At 40.6% G+C, this 17,808-nt stretch overlaps 1 protein-coding gene and 1 pseudogene across 6 annotated transcripts in view; one reads left to right on the top strand and one right to left on the bottom strand.

The window, feature by feature from the left end:
• Positions 1-17,808, top strand: part of ADAMTS2 (ADAM metallopeptidase with thrombospondin type 1 motif 2) — a 411,161-nt gene that overhangs the window by 353,765 nt on the left and 39,588 nt on the right. For all 6 annotated transcript variants that reach the window (XM_065555948.1, XM_042850938.2, XM_065555947.1 and 3 more), the window contains 4 exons: positions 8,322-8,478; positions 10,678-10,783; positions 12,000-12,143; positions 15,232-15,364. In XM_065555948.1, the coding sequence (XP_065412020.1) occupies positions 8,322-8,478; positions 10,678-10,783; positions 12,000-12,143; positions 15,232-15,364 (540 nt within the window). The remainder of the gene's footprint in view (positions 1-8,321; positions 8,479-10,677; positions 10,784-11,999; positions 12,144-15,231; positions 15,365-17,808) is intronic.
• On the bottom strand, positions 13,082-13,199 carry LOC112059334 (U2 spliceosomal RNA; annotated as a pseudogene).

The raw sequence follows: 17,808 nt of genomic DNA, 5'->3' as shown, positions 1-17,808 counted from the left end.
GATTTTGAAGTGCCCAGACACTGCAGTGATGGGTGCTTACAGTTGCTGTAGTTAGATTTTTTGGATGGAATATAGGGAAGTAGAATACTCAAAGAAAAAAGAAATAGGGCTTGTTCCTGCTCTATTGATGTCAGTGGTAGCTAGATCTATTCTAAACGTTGTAAAATACAGATAGATTTGGGGGGAAAGCTATCACCCAACATCTAAATTGATCATTCAGATATATTATTTGATATAACCGCTCTGTAATCCAATCTAATATTAAAATAATCACAGTGAAATAAACAAAATAACAACCAGAAAACCTCACGGAGAAAATGATAGAAGACAAGATGAATGACATGAGAATGAATAAAAACGACAATTTGTAGTAGTAATTCTTAAGATTTAGACAGGGCTTTATATTCCAAAGTGCTGAACAAACATGAACTACTGTATTCTCCCAACTTCCCTGTGAAGTAGGTGAGTAAAGATTATTATTCCCATTTCACAATTATGAAACAAAGATGTTACATGAATGTTCCAATACAACACAGCAAGTCATTGGCAGACCAGGGTTTAGAATTCTTACATTCCTGGCTTCCACCACCATGCGCAGTCTATCATACAATACTGCTTCTGTGCAAATGTAGCAAGTATGCTAGAATATGTTGATGTCTCATAACAGCAAGAGAGAGAGCTAGACACACATTAACCATAACAGGCATCATGCAAACAGAAAAGACCTTAGGAAGGATTTTCCTCTAGGATCGCTCTGGATGTAGTTCACCAAATGGACACCAGGATCAAAATCCTGGCTCTATTGACTTCTGGGGATTTGATTGATTTCACCCTGTATCTTTTCATGACAGGATGTTTTCTTTAACTGTGACAAATGGTATTATGATGCCTCCATGTGGATAGGAAGTAGCTGAGCCAGCCATGCTGGTAAGAAGTGGCTTGCTTTGAGCTAGCTTCCTTTTTTCTCCATTCTTCACAGAAGGGTAATGAGAGTAATGTAACTAAAGTGGAGCTACAAGTATGGGAAGGCTGGAAGGACAAGCTTATTTCATAGATTCATAGATTCTAGGACTGGAAGGGACCTCAAGAGGTCATCGAGTCCAGTCCCCTGCCCACATGGCAGGACCAAATACTGTCTAGACCATCCCTGATAGACATTTATCTAACCTACTCTTAGGCCTAGTCTTCACTTACCGGCTGGTCCGGCGGCACGCCATCGATGTTCTGGGATCGATCCCGGAAGTGCTCACAGTCGGCGCCGGTACTCCAGCTCGCCGAGAGGAGTACGCGGCGTCGACGGGGGGAGACTTCCGGCCGCGTCTGGACCGCGGTAAGTTCGGACTAAGGTACTTCGAATTCAGCTACGTTATTAACGTAGCTGAATTTGCGTACCTTAGTCTGAAGTCCGGACTAAGTAGGGACCAGGCCTAAAATATCTCCAGAGATGGAGATTCCACAACCTCCCTAGGCAATTTATTCCAGTGTTTAACCACCCTGACAGTTAGGAGCTTTTTCCTAATGTCCAACCTAGACCTCCCTTGCTGCAGTTTAAACCCATTGCTTCTTGTTCTATCCTTTGATACTGAATGAGGTGCCTGACCTGACCACCTTCCATTTGCTCCTGGTTGGTTTAGAAAGGGGGTCTGCTGTGGTTTCAGGGCTCAGTTGGATGAGATGCTGAGCACCCTATACTTCCATTGAAATCACTATGTTCAGGAGGCCCTCAGTAGCAGCTTATAGAATTGATGCACTTTTGCCAAATTAGTAACGGTTACCTATGGTATTTATTTATTTAATCAGTCATTCCTTTATTTATTATTGTTACTGCTTATTACATGAATTGCGGTAACACCTAAAAGCACCAGTCAGGATTGTGCTAGGCTCTATACCAACACATAGGAAGATAGGGTCCCGGACCCCAGTTGCATGCACCTGACTCCATGCAGGTGTAGATTGAGTTGCAGGACCAGGCCCTAAGTATTATTTATTTGTGTATTGAGCTTTGCTTGTTGTGTTGCTGTGTATGTAAGTTTGCATCATTTTTCCATTAGTTTATATGAGTGGTGGAGGGGTATTTTATCCTCTCTCCTTCTGTGGGAATGAATGAATCACCTTAATTTTAAATCAGACTCATCGCATATTTTTTCTAACCTCATTTTGTTGGGGGCCTTGTGGGGTGCTGCACTGGCTGACCCTATACATTGTACTTTGTATTTCCGATTTGCTTATATTTGTACAGAATTAGCAACTGAGAAATCACTACTATCAAAAAGTGTTAGAAATCCTTCAAACACAAAATGTCAGTTTGCTGAGTGAGCTCTTTTTATTAGTGTGGTTACCATGGACACCAGATACTCCCTTTTATTTATTTTTCCTTATCTAGTACAGTATGACAGGAGAGAATAAATTAATCTAATATATAATAAATAACAGAAATGCCAGATAGAAATAATGTGAACAGAGTATTTTATGGAGTGTTCACCCATTTAGAAAAGGAAAAGCATAGATTTTTAGATTGCCTCAAAAATATACACGCTCCAGTACTCTAACTTTCACTATCAGTGCTTTTAAATCTAACAAGTTAAGCTTCCCTTGCTCACCCCCATGGAGCGTCTGCAAATTCTGAAGAATGGCAGTGTCTTGCCAGTTGTTACTCTTGGAGCACCATCTAATGGATGAGTTATGAAAGATCTTTTTTCTAGCAAGACAAGCCAAAGTTCTTTGCATTCTTGTCATTTGGTACCCACTCATCAGCATTAATATACAACCAAAGCCAGTTATTCCAAATCCCAGTTAACCAAAACTCTCAATTAACCAAAATGTGATCATGTCCTTGATATCAATATGTGGTTCAGAGAAATTCTCAATTTTAATGTTCCTGAAAGTTTTGGATTGCTTTGGATTACATTTTTTTCTACTATGCACCTATACAAACTTTTAATATTTGCAACAGTTCTAATGTTCCACAGGGCAGAATCTTAACAATTAGCTGTCCCTGCTTTCTCCTCCACACGTGCGGGTTGTTCCCCTACCCAGGACCTGTCTACTCAGCAGACATCCCGTGGTGTTTCTGTTGCCTGCCCCCTGAAGTGCCCAGAAAGTTCCTGGTTCCCTTGCTGCAGTGAGAATGAAGTTTCTCTCTCCACTGGCAGCCTTCCCATCGATCAGTTGAGTAACGTTCTCCACAGTCCTGCTGGGAAATGTGTCTTTTTCAGCTCTCTCTGAGATCCTAGCCAGCTGTAGCACCTGCAGGCTCTTGGCAGCCAGCAGCACAGATACATCCTTAGCAACCAGTACCACATACCTCTTCACCTCCTACTCAGCAAGTGCCTGCTAGCCCGCACGCCTCTGTGTTTGCAGACTAAACAGGGATGGATTTTTGCCTCACTCCATGTCTTGGTTTTTCTGCCCAGTCAGTTTCTACCCCTGTTTTTTTTCTTAATTCTCAGAATCCATTTTCTTTCCACAGGGACCAATTCAACCCATGATCGCCTTACCTGGGTCTGGGGGAAACTTACCTCTTGTCAACAATGGGAAATAATATAAAGAGTTATATAGTGTCTTGGTATCTCAGCTTGTGGGAACCCCCAGTCCATCAAGTCTTTCCATGAACCATCTCCACCATATCTCATGTCCCATCTGCCATGCCTACCCTCATCTGTAACACATCCCTATGGTTCCCATGGATTTCTAAGGAATCTGTGGCACACCCTTGCCTCATCCGTTTTGGCAGGCCATTCTTTTACCTATTCCAGTATTTCCCCCCACAGCTCTTTTAGGAATTCCCTTCTCCTTTACTGTATTAGAAGAAATGACAAATGCATCCTTATGTCTAAACATAAAACATATTTATTTTCTCTTGTTTTTGGCACAAACTAGTTTTTGTTCTCCATTAAGTACTTTGGAATGATAAGAGTTTATAGTACTGTATGTACATTTAAATTGCTGTGGCTTTTGTTATGGTAACATTGTAGTCCTAGCAACATTACTTGTGCAAATGGAAGGCCAGAGTTCACATGTGTGTTTCATACAAATTTTGGAAGACACAGGATGGATCAATTAGTCATCCATTTTATATCATCCCACATAGAGTAACCTTTCATAAGTATTAACTGCACACCACTGAATATACTATGCCTGAAATGCTTACGAAAATGCTATTTTTAAAAAAAGCAAATGTTAAGATTGGACTCTAAAATACCTTTTTTTGTCCCTTATCCAAGGATATTTATCCTTTACACCACACCTGACACACATTGGCTCTTTTTGAATCACCTAAGTGGTTACTAGGTATCACAGGTATAATATGTTCCCCATAGGAAGTGCTGCTTAATGAGTGGACAGCTACATTTTGTGCCATTATCAAGTGGTCTTCAGATGTAGGATGAGTTGAATTAATTCATTGTTGACAAGTGCAGACTTCCAAAGCAGACTTAGCCATTGCACCTAACTGGATATCCAGTATCATTCAAAGGCCCAACAAAACAATGTTAACTCCTCTGCTCCCTTGCACTGCTGATTAAAAAGTCATGCCCATATTCCGTCAATCTGCCTTTCTTCAAATTGCTTTCCTCAGCCAATAAGCGTTACTCCTCTCTTATCCTGGATGAGTCTTAGCCAACTAACTGTTGTCCAAATTCTAAACTTGGCTGCATGATTGGTAAGTAATTGTACCATCCGGATCTGATGAAATTGAGACATAGAACTGGGTGTCATCTTACTAACTCTTCTAGCGGCCTCACATTAGAGCTAGTTGGAAAAAAATTCAAAATAGATTTTTGTCAGAAAAAGCTGTTTTGACTAAACCAATTTTTTTAATGAAATGGTTTTGATTTAATTTCCCATGAAAGAAAAAAACATTGAAATTATTTTATTTTTTTTGGAAACTTTTTTTTTGAAAATTCCAAATTTTTGTTTAAAAATTCCAAAATTTTATGATATAGGTTTTCATTTTTGTATTTTTACATTACATTACAACACAGACAGGCGACACTTTGATCTAGAAAATATATTTCAATCAGTACTGAGTGGCATCTGCCGTTAATTATTTTTAAAATAAAATAAAAATAGAATATTTCAAGTAATATATTGTCATGAAATAATGTAAAATAATAATTATAATGATAAAATATAAAAATGAGAAAAAACATGAAGTAAATTCCAAAATGAATTTTTTCCAATATGAAAAGTTTTGGAATTTTCATTTTGCAGGAAATTTTAAAATATTTGTTTCTGTTCCAAATTGGAACAAAACCAAAATTTTGAAATTTCCCCAGAAAAATGCAATTTCCGGGACAGGGTGATAATTTGCGAGGTTGGCCACAACAAAAGATGGGGGAGAGGGAGAGGGTTAAGCAGACGCTGTACAAACCCTTCTTAAGGAATTCCTATCACCTTGCTTTCCAAATACACCAATAATGGACCCAAGATCTCCCTTCTAAACTTCACCTGCCAAGAAGTACCAAGACCCAATATGCAAATTGTAATTGGAAATTCCCTCAGCACTTCAGTGAGTGACACTGACTGAAACTCAGGCAGAGAAGATTTAACATTAGTTCTTTCCTACTCCACACCAAACCATGGTTCTGCTATCTGTGAGGCTGGTAATCCAGTCTGATTTGTGTACTCTTATTCATGGAGTAGCTGGAAAACTTTAGAAATTGTGAAACTTTTTATGCTGCAACTGAGAGGAGCCAACACAGATTACCCAGGCATTTCACCACTAGGGACAGTTGGTTGGAATTTTTCAGATACTATGGTGGAGGCCTCCTGCAGAGATATGAGTTTTTAATGTCATAATTGATCAGACTCAGAACAAGACTGCTCTCATCATCCCAGCATCAAAAACAAGCTTGAACTGGAGATTCAGGTTTAGTTTCTTCACAAATTTCTTAATCAAATGCTAAATTAAACTATAATTAACCAAGTGTTAATGTTGGAGGGTAAAAGAGAGTGAAATGCCATCCACAGTTTCTGTAGAGGGAATGTGTTAGTAGACAGCTTCTGTGGATTAATCAATTATTTCGCAGAGTAGGTGGGTTCCATTTCAGATTAGTCATTTAGCGTTCAATCTAAGATAAATGGTAGCAGAGGACAGAGAATATATCTGTTTGTTCTGGTGAGTGGCAGAGTGCATAAGCCCTGACTCATTTTAATTTTAAATGCTTTGAATTTTAGCAAAGACAAAATTTTAATCAATGAGGAGACTGAAGTTATAGGCCACTAATGGCTCCTAAGTGAGACTAAGGTTACATCTTCACTAGGAATGCTGCACTGCTGTAGCGCTTCAGTGTAGGCACTCGCTACAGCAATGGGATGCGTTCTTATATCGCTGTGGTTAATGCACTTCCCCGAGAGGTAGTAATTGAGGCAATGGAAGAATTCTTCCATCAACCTAGCGTTGTCTACACCCAGGGGTAGGTCGGTTTAACTATGTCACTCGGAGGTGTGGATCTTTCACACTCCTGAGCGACCTAGCTGGGTCAACCTGACTCTTTAGTGTCAACCTGGCCTGAGTATGTGTCACGTACACCATGCAGTGAAATCCCCATTGAAGTCATTAAGAGTTTTGCCATTGCCTTCAATGGGGCCAGGATTTCACCTTGGGAGATCAGAAGAAGGTGTAAGTGATGACAACACAGACTACGCTGGACTCACCTCCTCCTGACTTGTGGCCCGCTAAATTCCCTGTAAGCTGTGTGGCTGGGCAGTTGCCTATTAAGCCCAGCCCCACGCAGGGACACCTGTCCCTGCTGGCCCCAGCACGGACCTGACCTGCCCCAGACTTGACATGGCTGGGGGAGAGGACCCCCTCCCCCAGCCCCAACCCAGCCCCTGTATGGATCTGCCATGACTGGGAGAGAGGTGCCTCACTTCCCTTCCCCCCCTCCCCCAAGCCAGGTGCTGGTGTGGGGAGAGAGAGCTGCGGGAGTCCTCACTCCCCACCATAGCCCCGGGCAGTCTGCACCCCAAACTCCTCATCCCCGGAACCCCCCCAACCCTCTGCCCCAGCCCTGAGCCCCGCTCCCACACTCCGAATCCCTCGGCCTCTCCCCCACCACATGAATTTTGTTACACATCACCTCCATATTGGTGCACATAACAAAATTCATTCATACATGGGTGGGAAAAAATAAAGGGAACACTGATCATCATGACGCTTTTTTATTATTATTATTATTATTATTATTCGCATTAGAAGTAAGGCCAAACAGGTGTTTTCCATCTCTGTAATCTATGGACCAAACTCTCTGTTGGTGTGACTCTGCTGAAGTTAGCAGAGAATTTGGCAATAGGTTTCTATAAGAAGGAGAAAATGTAGGCAGAATATCAAGAGAAGTTGCTGACAGTGAGATCTAGCAGCCTATGGAATAATCTGCCAAGAGACTTGATGGAAGCCACATTCCTTGACATATTTAAAACTAGCTTGGATGAAATCATAGGAAATGTATAATGAGGAACAATCATGCACTGGCAGGAAGATAACTGAATGAGAATGTTCCAGCTCTAGATTCTATGTACAGTAAACTACATTAGACACTTCAGTACCTTAAATCCAGTGTGACTTGCCTACATATAGATTGATTAAATAGAGGGTAATACATAAGTTAACCATGATCTTTTCTTGCAATACATCGCAGGCAACATAAATTATGTCAAAAATGCCATAACTAATGTGTGAATGGACATGTGATATTTTCATACATAGTTCATACAATAAGTTTTCTTCTTGCAATATTTCCTTTAACATGAATGGAGCTTTCATACAATGTTTGAACAAATGTCTAAGCATATTTTCAAAGGTAACAAATTGAGAAAGGTTGGCCAAAGTTAATTGGACTGAAATGCTTTGGTCTAACTCAGGGGTAGGCAACCTATGGAATGCGTGCCAAAGGCGGCACGCAAGCTGATTTTCAGTGGCACTCACACTGTCCAGGTCCTGGCCACCGGTCTGGGGGGCTCTGCATTTTAATTTAATTTTAAATGAAGCTTCTTAAACATTTTAAAAACCTTATTTACTTTATACAACAATAGTTTAGTTCTATATTATAGACTTATAGAAAGAGACCTTCTAAAAGCGTTAAAATGTATTACTGGCACGCGAAACCTTAAATCAGAGTGAATAAATGAAGACTCGGCACACCACTTCTGAAAGGTTGCCGACCCCTGGTCTAACTAAAGATTTTGGGTTCAATATAGAGGTATCTGGGTGAAATGTAAGGGTATGTGATATGCAGGAGATCAGACTAGATGATCTAATAGTTCCTTCTGGCCTTATAATCGAAACGACGAAATAATATTTTTCTGCTTTGAATATCCAGTCCATGAGCTTAATAGAGATTGGGAACCCTTCACAGAGTTTGGAGAATGTATGTCGCTGGGCCTATCTACAACAGAAGCCTGACACTGCACATGCAGAATATCATGACCATGCTATTTTTCTCACAAGGCAGGATTTTGGTCCATCTGGCATGCAAGGTAAGGTATATGCTGAGTGATAAAATTTCTTATAAATATTACAGTTACTGATTGGGGTTTCTTTCACCATTCAGAAAAAGCTAATTTATCGTAGGAGCCACTAACATTTATCCCTTAGTGTGAGTATTTTGCCAAGTGCTATTTGTTTTCAGGTGACCTATACTAAGAATGCATTCCTTTCTAACTGTTTCAGTCCCCATTGTTTTACTTCTCCATTTCAATAGCATTATTTTGGGGCACATGTAGGGTGACCAGACAGCAAGTGTGAAAAATCAGGATGGGGGAAGGGGGGCCTATATAAGACAAAGCCCCAAATATCACGACTGGCCCTATAAAATCAGGATAACTGGTCACCCTAGGAACATGTCTTTACTCTTATTCAAGCCAAGGAAATCTTATTGCTTTGATCACTGTATGTAAGTTATATAAGGTGTGTATATTGCTTTGATCCCTGTATTTAAGGTAGGGGGTGTGGGTGTGTAAAATTATATATATAGGTTTTGCTAAGGAGTAGATTGTGCCTTAAGGCACAGCTCCAGAATAGTCATTGTAGTACTCCACCAGGAGATCCCAGAAATATTGTGCTTTAATAGATGCTTATTATTGAAGGGGCCTAGAACAGCATAGACAAGAGCAGCCCCTGCTTTTACCCCTTTACAGGGCATAGCTCCCTTGTGGAATCATCCTGTTGGCTGATTAGAGAGCATGAGGCTCCTCCCCACTCCATTTGGATTGACTAGTGCCACTGTTGGCATTGGCCAAGAGCCCTCTTGGTACCCATTGAGGACTTGAACTGTATGAAGCCCCTATGACGTCATGCTAGAGTAGAGGCCTTGTCCTCGCTCTCTGTACCCCTTCACAAGACACGCTTCAGAATGGCCTTAAAGGAGATTACACTGAATTCTTGGTGAACTGTGAAAATAAATGTAATTGGTTCAACAGCCAGACTTCATGTCTTTTATAGAAGTGGGAGCACATGATTAAAAGTCCAGGGCAGAGATCTCTTGTTACCTTTCAAAGCAGTATTTCAGTTGTATCCAATCCATGCATGATCTAGGAAATTAATGTGCTTGTTCACATGGGATAATACTTGATTGACTTGGAGCCAGGTTTTATGTTTCTTCTAGATAGGCACCATGTACACCAGCATAAAATGAATGTATTTATTCCTAGTGTGCATTGTCTTCAGTAGACATGTGACTGGTTATCTGCCAGGTAGTGTAGTGTTGAACAAGGTGTAGTGAGTGTGCAAACATTTATGCCTAGAGTTGAATCTCAAATACTGTTACCTTCTTATGTAAAGACCCATGTGTCTCAAGACTAAACAGCCTGCATTCACCCAAGAAAAATGGTTACTCAATATTATTTGAGAACAAGGAGAAATACTCTAGCGGCATTATAACGTAGTAGTGGCAATGTGGTCTACTGGTTTGAACATGGGGCTAGGAACCAGAAATTTTTAGTTTATAACCCCAGCTCTGAGTCATTATGGATATATCTACACTGGAATAAAAGATCTGCAGCATGGCTGTAGCTGCCCAGGTCAGCTGACTCGGACTTGTGGGGCTAAAAATCACCTTGTAGACATTCGGGCTCTGGGACCCTCCCCCATCATTGGATCCCAGAGCTCGGGCTCCAGCCCAAGCCTGAATGTCTACACCCCACAGCCCGAGCCCCACAAGCCGGAGTCAGCTGACAGGGCCAGCCGGGGGTGTTTAATTGCTGTGTAGCCATACCCTGAGTGGCCTTGGAGAAGTCGTTCAGCCTTTGTGTGCCTGTTTCCCCATCTGTACAAAATGGAGATAATAATGCTTGCTTGCTGACATCACAGGGCTGTTATGAGGATTCAGTATTTAGGGCCAAGATTGTCCACAGTGTAGTTCAGGATAGAATTTGGCCCTTAATATTCATTCAGTGCTTAAAATAATGTAAAGCACTATGTGGCTGTTAAGAACTCATTTTAAATATGAATAGTGTAAAGTGGGTCTAGGAGGACATGTTAGTTTAGGACATGTAGCACTATGCTTCTCCCTTTCTGGAAGCCTGATGATGACACTTCTGTAAGTACCACTTCTGTGCTGCTGCAAGACCACAAGTGCCCAGCAGTAGAGATTAGATGAAAGTGTTGTATAAAGAGTTCTCATAAACATTCTCTCACCCAGATTCACTTATTTCTTGAGTCATGCTTTCTCTGTTTAGGCTATGCTCCAGTTACTGGAATGTGTCATCCTGTACGAAGTTGCACCCTCAACCATGAAGATGGTTTTTCCTCTGCATTTGTGGTGGCCCATGAAACTGGGCATGTGTAAGTACTTTAAAAGGTCCTATCTTATTATGTCTTTGATGCTGGGGACTGTTTGTGGCGTTGGGAAGGTGTGTCCTTGTGCTTAAGACAGAAGACTAAAGAGTTAGGCCTAGATTCCATTCTTAGCACTGACAAAGAATTCCTTTGTGACTTTGGACAAACCCATTAAACACACTTAGTTTTTGCAGCTGTAAAATGGAGGCATGCTTACCTATGTCACAGGCGCATTCTGAGGCTAAACTGATTAATGCCTACAAAATGCATTCTGATCTCCTGGCAGAAGAGCAACATATTTATTGTTATGCAAAATAATTTATTTGCTATAGTGGAAGACATGACTCTCGAAAGCAGTTCTCAGGAAACATAGTCACGTCTTCTATGTGTGCATCACCTTGTAGTAATACTGTATAACACCTCATAGAGGGTACACTGTATGTTACATCATAATAATATATGCCAAGAACTGAAGCTACATCCACTTCCTAATACATTCATTTGAAGGATACGACTATTTTGTTTGCTTGTGTAGTAAGAACCAGTGTCCAGGCAGGGAGCTGGCAAATCTTTTGTTATTTTAGGATGACTCAGTTTCTTCAGGAATAAAACACATTCATTTAGATGCCCTCATCTCCTCAGTGGAATCACAAATCCCTGAAGTTTTCACTGAACGGGGCTTTACTGTTCCTACATTAAGAACACTTGTCAGAGTCCAGTGAATCCAACAGTGCATATTAATTAAATAGGGACACAGAATTGATTCCTACATGTATTTGGTTCTCACATCACTAACCTTTGGCTTCATCATTTCAGCAGCTAGGAACATGTGATCAGAATGGATGATACATCACTAAAGATGTCTTTAGCTTTTGAAATCACCTTTAGTCTAAACATGTTACCATACAGTTAGTTATCAGTGATGTGTCTCCTGAAAGAAGACCCCAGTATCAGTCAAATTTCATTCTCAGAAAAAATATAGTAGAAACCCCTAACAAAGGGAAAGAGGGAAGATTGGTTTTGTTCTATGTTTTTTTTTTTTTAATAAAGCAAAAAGGAAAAAAAAATGCTGTTACTTGGGGTGGAAGTTTTAAAAGCTTCCTAAGTCACTTAAGAACCTAAGTCCCATTTACTTTCAGTGGGATTAAAGATCCTAAGCCACTTAAGGCTTTTGATTTTACCCTTGATGAAAATACGCTTGTTCTCCTATCTTCTCTTCTAGATTAGGCATGGAGCATGATGGCCAGGGCAACAGGTGTGGGGATGAGGTCCGAATGGGGAGCATCATGGCCCCTCTTGTCCAGGCTGCATTCCATCGCTTCCACTGGTCTCGCTGTAGCCAACAAGAGCTGAACAGATATCTACAGTGAGTAACTCATGAAGCTGACTCTGTCTTTGGCTAGGATGTTTTTAAAAGCTCCTCTGAGAGTCATATTTGAACTTTGTGCTTTTATTAGCTATTAAGACTGGGTTTTTAAAAACCCCAAACCTCATCCTGCTGGGAACAAGACACTTTTCCAGGAGATGCAAATAACAAAGGCTCAGATTGACTATTCATTTAATTACAGCTATTATTGTTACTGAAATTTGATAATATGTACACTGTCATCCTAGAATCTGCAAGCAAATATCATTACTGGTCTTGTTACCAACTTGCTTCCTCCCACCCTGCAGCTGATGGAAAACCTGTCTCATTAATCTGAGTAACACTCTTCGGTTCTAAGGGTAGCTGGAGAATTGACTGCAACTCTGGTTGGTAGCAGTACGCGTCAGCAGCATTTCCAACTACTAAAGCTGGGCTGAGCCAGTTGCATTGTACTGTGATACTTAAGGAGGAAATTGTGCCCTTGGATGTGTGTGCAGGGCTCCCACTGACTTCAGTGACAGCCTTTCAAGAACACCAAAAGGAAGAATTTGGCCCTAAGGCTTTCTTTCTATGATCACTTTATCTTTAAATACCCTGTCATTACAAAGGCCAGTCCATTTCCCATGCTTTCTAACAGCCTTCCTCTATGTTCCTTTCCTCTTTAAAGGGAAACCATCAACTTGAAACTTAGTTTCAAAAAGCGAATAAAAAAAGAACTCCATATGCTTCTGTGTCCTCCTGTCAATGGATGCATTTTTCCTATTTTAAAAAAAATCTTTTTTTCCTCTCTGGTCGCTGCGTAAAAGACATACAAACAACAGGGGGAAACCTGTTAACTGACTATACCGGGAAAACTCTGAAAATGCCTAGAAAAAAGTTGCGAAATACACAAAATAAACAAATTAAAAAAAACCCACTCTTTATTTTCTCACTTCTTTTTAAGTTACGATATATGAAGTCAATTTAATATACAGTCCTCAAATAAAGAACACATCATATTAAACTGATAAGAACAGAAACTACACTTTGATCTTAGCTCCAAGTATATGAAGTGTTTCTTTTGGCAACAATATGTAAAAAATTATGAGGGGAAAGTGTGATTTTTCAATTAAATCCCTTTAAGCTATTTGTGTTAAATAAAAGTAATCTGGCCTAGAGCTCTGATTTATATTTTAAGCACAGGGTACAGTAAAATGCTTCTATGAATAAAAATATTGCACAGATAAGAGAAGAGTATGTCATCTTGTTCTAAAGTAGACCTAGACTCAAAATTCTGTCCTTTGTTCACTGAGATCATTAGAATGACCTGAATAATTGCCAGATATAGGACACTCCTAGTCTTTCTACAGAATCCACAAGGAATTTGATCCTAAATGGACTTTTGGTTACCATTTTTCACAGCCAAAGAACTACTTCTGTGAATATGATGAATAATGGTAGAAAACATGAGAGGAAAATGATGGCCATAAAAACAGAGAAATGAGTTTGTTAAATTTAACTACATTTGTGATGTCGCAAGATAATACTAGATTACATATGAATATAGCAGGGATACTGCCCACCATGTGACACTTGAGAAAGTAGCTTTGAAATTATTAAATTCACAGTTACACCATAAAAAGAAGAACAGGAGTACTTGTGGCACCTTAGAGACTAACAAATTTATTAGAGCATAAGCTTTCGTGGACTACAGCCCACTTCTTCAGATGCATATAGAATGGAACATATATTGAGGAGATATATATACACACATACAGAGAGCATAAACAGGTGGGAGTTGTCTTACCAACTCTGAGAGGCCAATTAATTAAGAGAAAAAAAAAAAAAACTTTTGAAGTGATAATCAAGCTAGCCCAGTACAGACAGACAGTTAGATAACAAGTGTGAGAATACTTACAAGGGGAGATAGATTCAATGTTTGTAATGGCTCAGCCATTCCCAGTCCTTATTCAAACCGGAGTTGATTGTGTCTAGTTTGCATATCAATTCTAGCTCAGCAGTTTCTCGTTGGAGTCTGTTTTTGAAGTTTTTCTGTTGTAATATAGCCACCCGCAGGTCTGTCACTGAATGACCAGACAGGTTAAAGTGTTCTCCCACTGGTTTTTGAGTATTTTGATTCCTGATGTCAGATTTGTGTCCATTAATTCTTTTGCGTAGAGACTGTCCACGGCTGCTACTCAGTTACACCATAGTCAACCATTACTTCTAGATCCTCTGTGCTCCAAGAGTCTTCCCCATGTATGCCTACAATGAACTTGAAACAATGTGTTTGCAGTGGGGACATACAAGTATTTAAGTTACCAGGAGAATCTGTAATAGGAACACCTTCTCTCTCTCTCTCTCTGTCTGTCTCTCTCACACACATACACACACACACACACACACACACACACACTCTCTCTCTCTCTCTCTCTCTCTCTCTCTGTCTCTCACACACACATAGACTCTCTCTCTCTCTCTCTCTCTCTCTCTCTCTCTCTCTCTCAGGAAGGAAGCAAGCCCTGTCAGAATCTTGTAAAGAGAGGAAAGCTGTCAGAAGAAATATAAAGATGGAACAGTCCTACGGTTTAATAAAGCAAAGGCCAAAAACTACATTTGCTTGTATGTGAACTTGCATCTCCTGGTCTAGTGTCTAGGAATTTATTATGGAGCTCAGCAATATTCATGGGTGGCAGTCCTGAGATTTGCTTCTAAAGCTTTACTTAAAAGGCAGCAGGCAAGAAGAAATTCCACAAATGGAAAATTAATTAAATCTTTTCTTTTCTTCTCAGCCTCATTTGTAGAGGGTTCTTTCTCGATTCTTTTCAAATAGGGACTCTGGGGAGTTACAGAAATATACCTGCAAGCTAACTGGAAATTATAATGGAAAGACATAAGAAAAATAAAAGGTCGAATGCTGTCCCATGTTAAATGCAGATACAGCATGGTAAATACCATGTAAGCATAACTGAAATACTAACTGTTCTTTAGGAACCAGTATCTGAGACTTTATACCCTGTATTTTGTTTGGAATGAAAATCTAAAGAAACCACAAATGCTATAAAAGTCTCACATTCCCGTCTGTTAGTGTAATTTTTGCCTATTGCAGTTCCTATGATTGTCTGCGTGATGATCCTTTTGAACATGATTGGCCTTCCCTTCCCCAGCTGCCAGGAATTCACTACTCCATGAATGAGCAGTGCCGTTTTGATTTTGGTTTGGGCTACATGATGTGCACAGCTGTAAGTACTTAGCTGAGTTCTGCTGTTCCTCATCCAGGAGTGTTGTAATTGTCCTTGAAATGGCCTTAATAAGGACATTATAGTTAGGGCTTCTGATTTTAGGTTTTAATGGATAAACACTGATAAACACACCCTGATGGGGGGGGGGGGAGAAGAAATCAGCGATTATCCAATAAACACAGGGAAAACACCAGAAATGGTTACTTACATCTAAGGGCTTGTCTACACAGAGCAGTAATGTGGACTATGGAGGTGTGATTTCTAAAGTGCACTAAAGTGTTGCATATTAATTGGTCCATGTAGACCACACTTGTGTACACTAAAGGTTCTGCAATACACTTTAACCTAGTGCTACATTAAAGTGCACTAGGGAACATTACAAAGAAATTATTCATTACAGTATATACTGCTGTCATGAGTAATGTAATATATGTGACAGATATTGCAACTGCATGCAGTATCTTTGGGGAAACATTGGATTAAGGTTATGAATGATTTATGTATCGCTGTGGGCCAGGGATTATATGCAGTTCTGATGGGTGGGAGGGTTGTATTTAGCTCCTCCAGGAAGTAATAACAGTAGGGGGTGATTAAGGTAAATCACTCAGGTTGTAAACACCTCCAGAGAACTACCACCCCCTGAAGAGGCTTGCATATCCTGGTTCGAACTGGGTTTTCCGGATACCAATAGACAAAGGAAGGGCTTTTGGCATAACAACGCTTCTTTTAAACTAACTCTTTCTGATCCAGGACCTTCTCTCCAAGGGGAGCCCCAACCGTTGCAGAAGGGTTGGAAAGACTTTGGCCTGTTAGGGTCCCGTAAGACTGATGGGTGACTCCTGGTGTGTTTAGTGTATGTTTAAATCTGTTTATTGTTTCTATTACATTTTCACTGGAATGTTTTTGCCTTAAGAAAAAGGGTGCTTGCTTAGACAGAGCTGTGTGGTAACTTGTAACTGCTGGGAATACCCTGGTCAGAGCTCTTGGAGAGAAAGCACAGGTGCTGGCCTTTAGGCAGACTGGCTTGCTGGAGGTATCACAGTGTAAGTTAGGGAGCTGTGCAGCCTAACTCATTCTCCCTCCCCCCCCCCACCCTGTCAGAAGGAAGTGAGACAAGAATCCCTACCCATAGAAAGATGATGGCTGGAGGCCTGACACCTGATTGGGCACGCCTGGAGTGGACCGTGGAAGTGGGGAATATAGGTGACATTACCCTGAAGCTGTGACAATATATATTACCCATTACAGTATATACAAAGAGAGAGCCTCCCCAAACCTCTAACGTTTGAACATCTACATAAAACTCAAAAATTGCTACCAATAAACCTTGAAAATGAAATTAATAAACCCTGAAAAACAGAAGCCCTAATTATAGCGAAGCCTGCCATGAAGAATGTTGTGTCCAGCTAATTATAAACGAGGAATAATACACTAACTTTGATATGATAAGGAAACTCTTTTTAATCTTGTTGGGTCTTTTATTTTTTTTAATCAGAGGTCAAGAAATTATTATGCTCTAATTTCATTAGCAGTTCCAGGCTTGAAACACAAAGCCTGCTATGTCATTGAGTCTGCCACGCACAGTGTTGGTGTCTGCTTACTTCTTTCTTTGCAAAACTTCCACCTAGGCTAGAGAGAAACAATAATGGTTTTCATCTCTTGCTTGTTTAATGTTTCACGCTTACTGCTCACACAAGGCGAGATGCTGCATCTTGCACAAAAATAACCAATTTTATTGAAAGGATGATGTATTATTGTTCCTAATGTGGGCAAGGGGCGCAGAAGGCAGATAAGACAGTTTGCATGCACATTCAGTGAAGCAGTGGTCTCCCTTGTACCCTGAACATAATACGCAGAGAGCATCTTTGAGGTCAGGCAGGATTAGTACAACTCCCTACTGGCTTGGCCTGAGGGTAGAGCTTTGCCTCCCACTTCCATCTCCTAAAAGTGGGACTAAACTGTAAGCTATGCAAAGAGGAGCTTCCAGGAGGTGTGGCAGCTGCTCATGCACAGTGAGAATTCTGGTTCGAAACTCATCAACGATAACATGCATGACAAACACAGCGACTCCCGACATTGAATAGGAGACTCTAAGCATCAGCTGTATTAGGATGTCTGGACATAATCCCGTTGATGCTACTCTGGGAGAAAGTCACTGGTATGTATTCTTTTGAATAGTACCTTCAAATAACTTCTATTGACCTAGTGGCCAATCTGTGTTTGAGTGAAATGGGTGAATCTCTACTCTTTCAACTTCTGCATCAACTCTGTTCACTTTCCCACTAAGGTACCAGTCTCTCAGGGACCTGTACAAATGGGGCCTTTGTTTGCAGCACCAATTCAGCATAGTGCTAAATCCAGCTTTGTGCTCCACAGGTGTCTTCAGCAAGGAAGAGGGCTTGGGCAAACCATTCACACACACACACACCCAACCCCTCCCCACA

The sequence above is a fragment of the Chrysemys picta genome, chromosome 8 (genome assembly GCF_011386835.1).
Source record: "Chrysemys picta bellii isolate R12L10 chromosome 8, ASM1138683v2, whole genome shotgun sequence".
NCBI classification, from domain to species: Eukaryota; Metazoa; Chordata; order Testudines; family Emydidae; genus Chrysemys; species Chrysemys picta.
The sequence above is the reverse complement of the archived record's forward strand: the minus strand, read 5'-3'. Positions and strand labels throughout refer to the sequence as shown.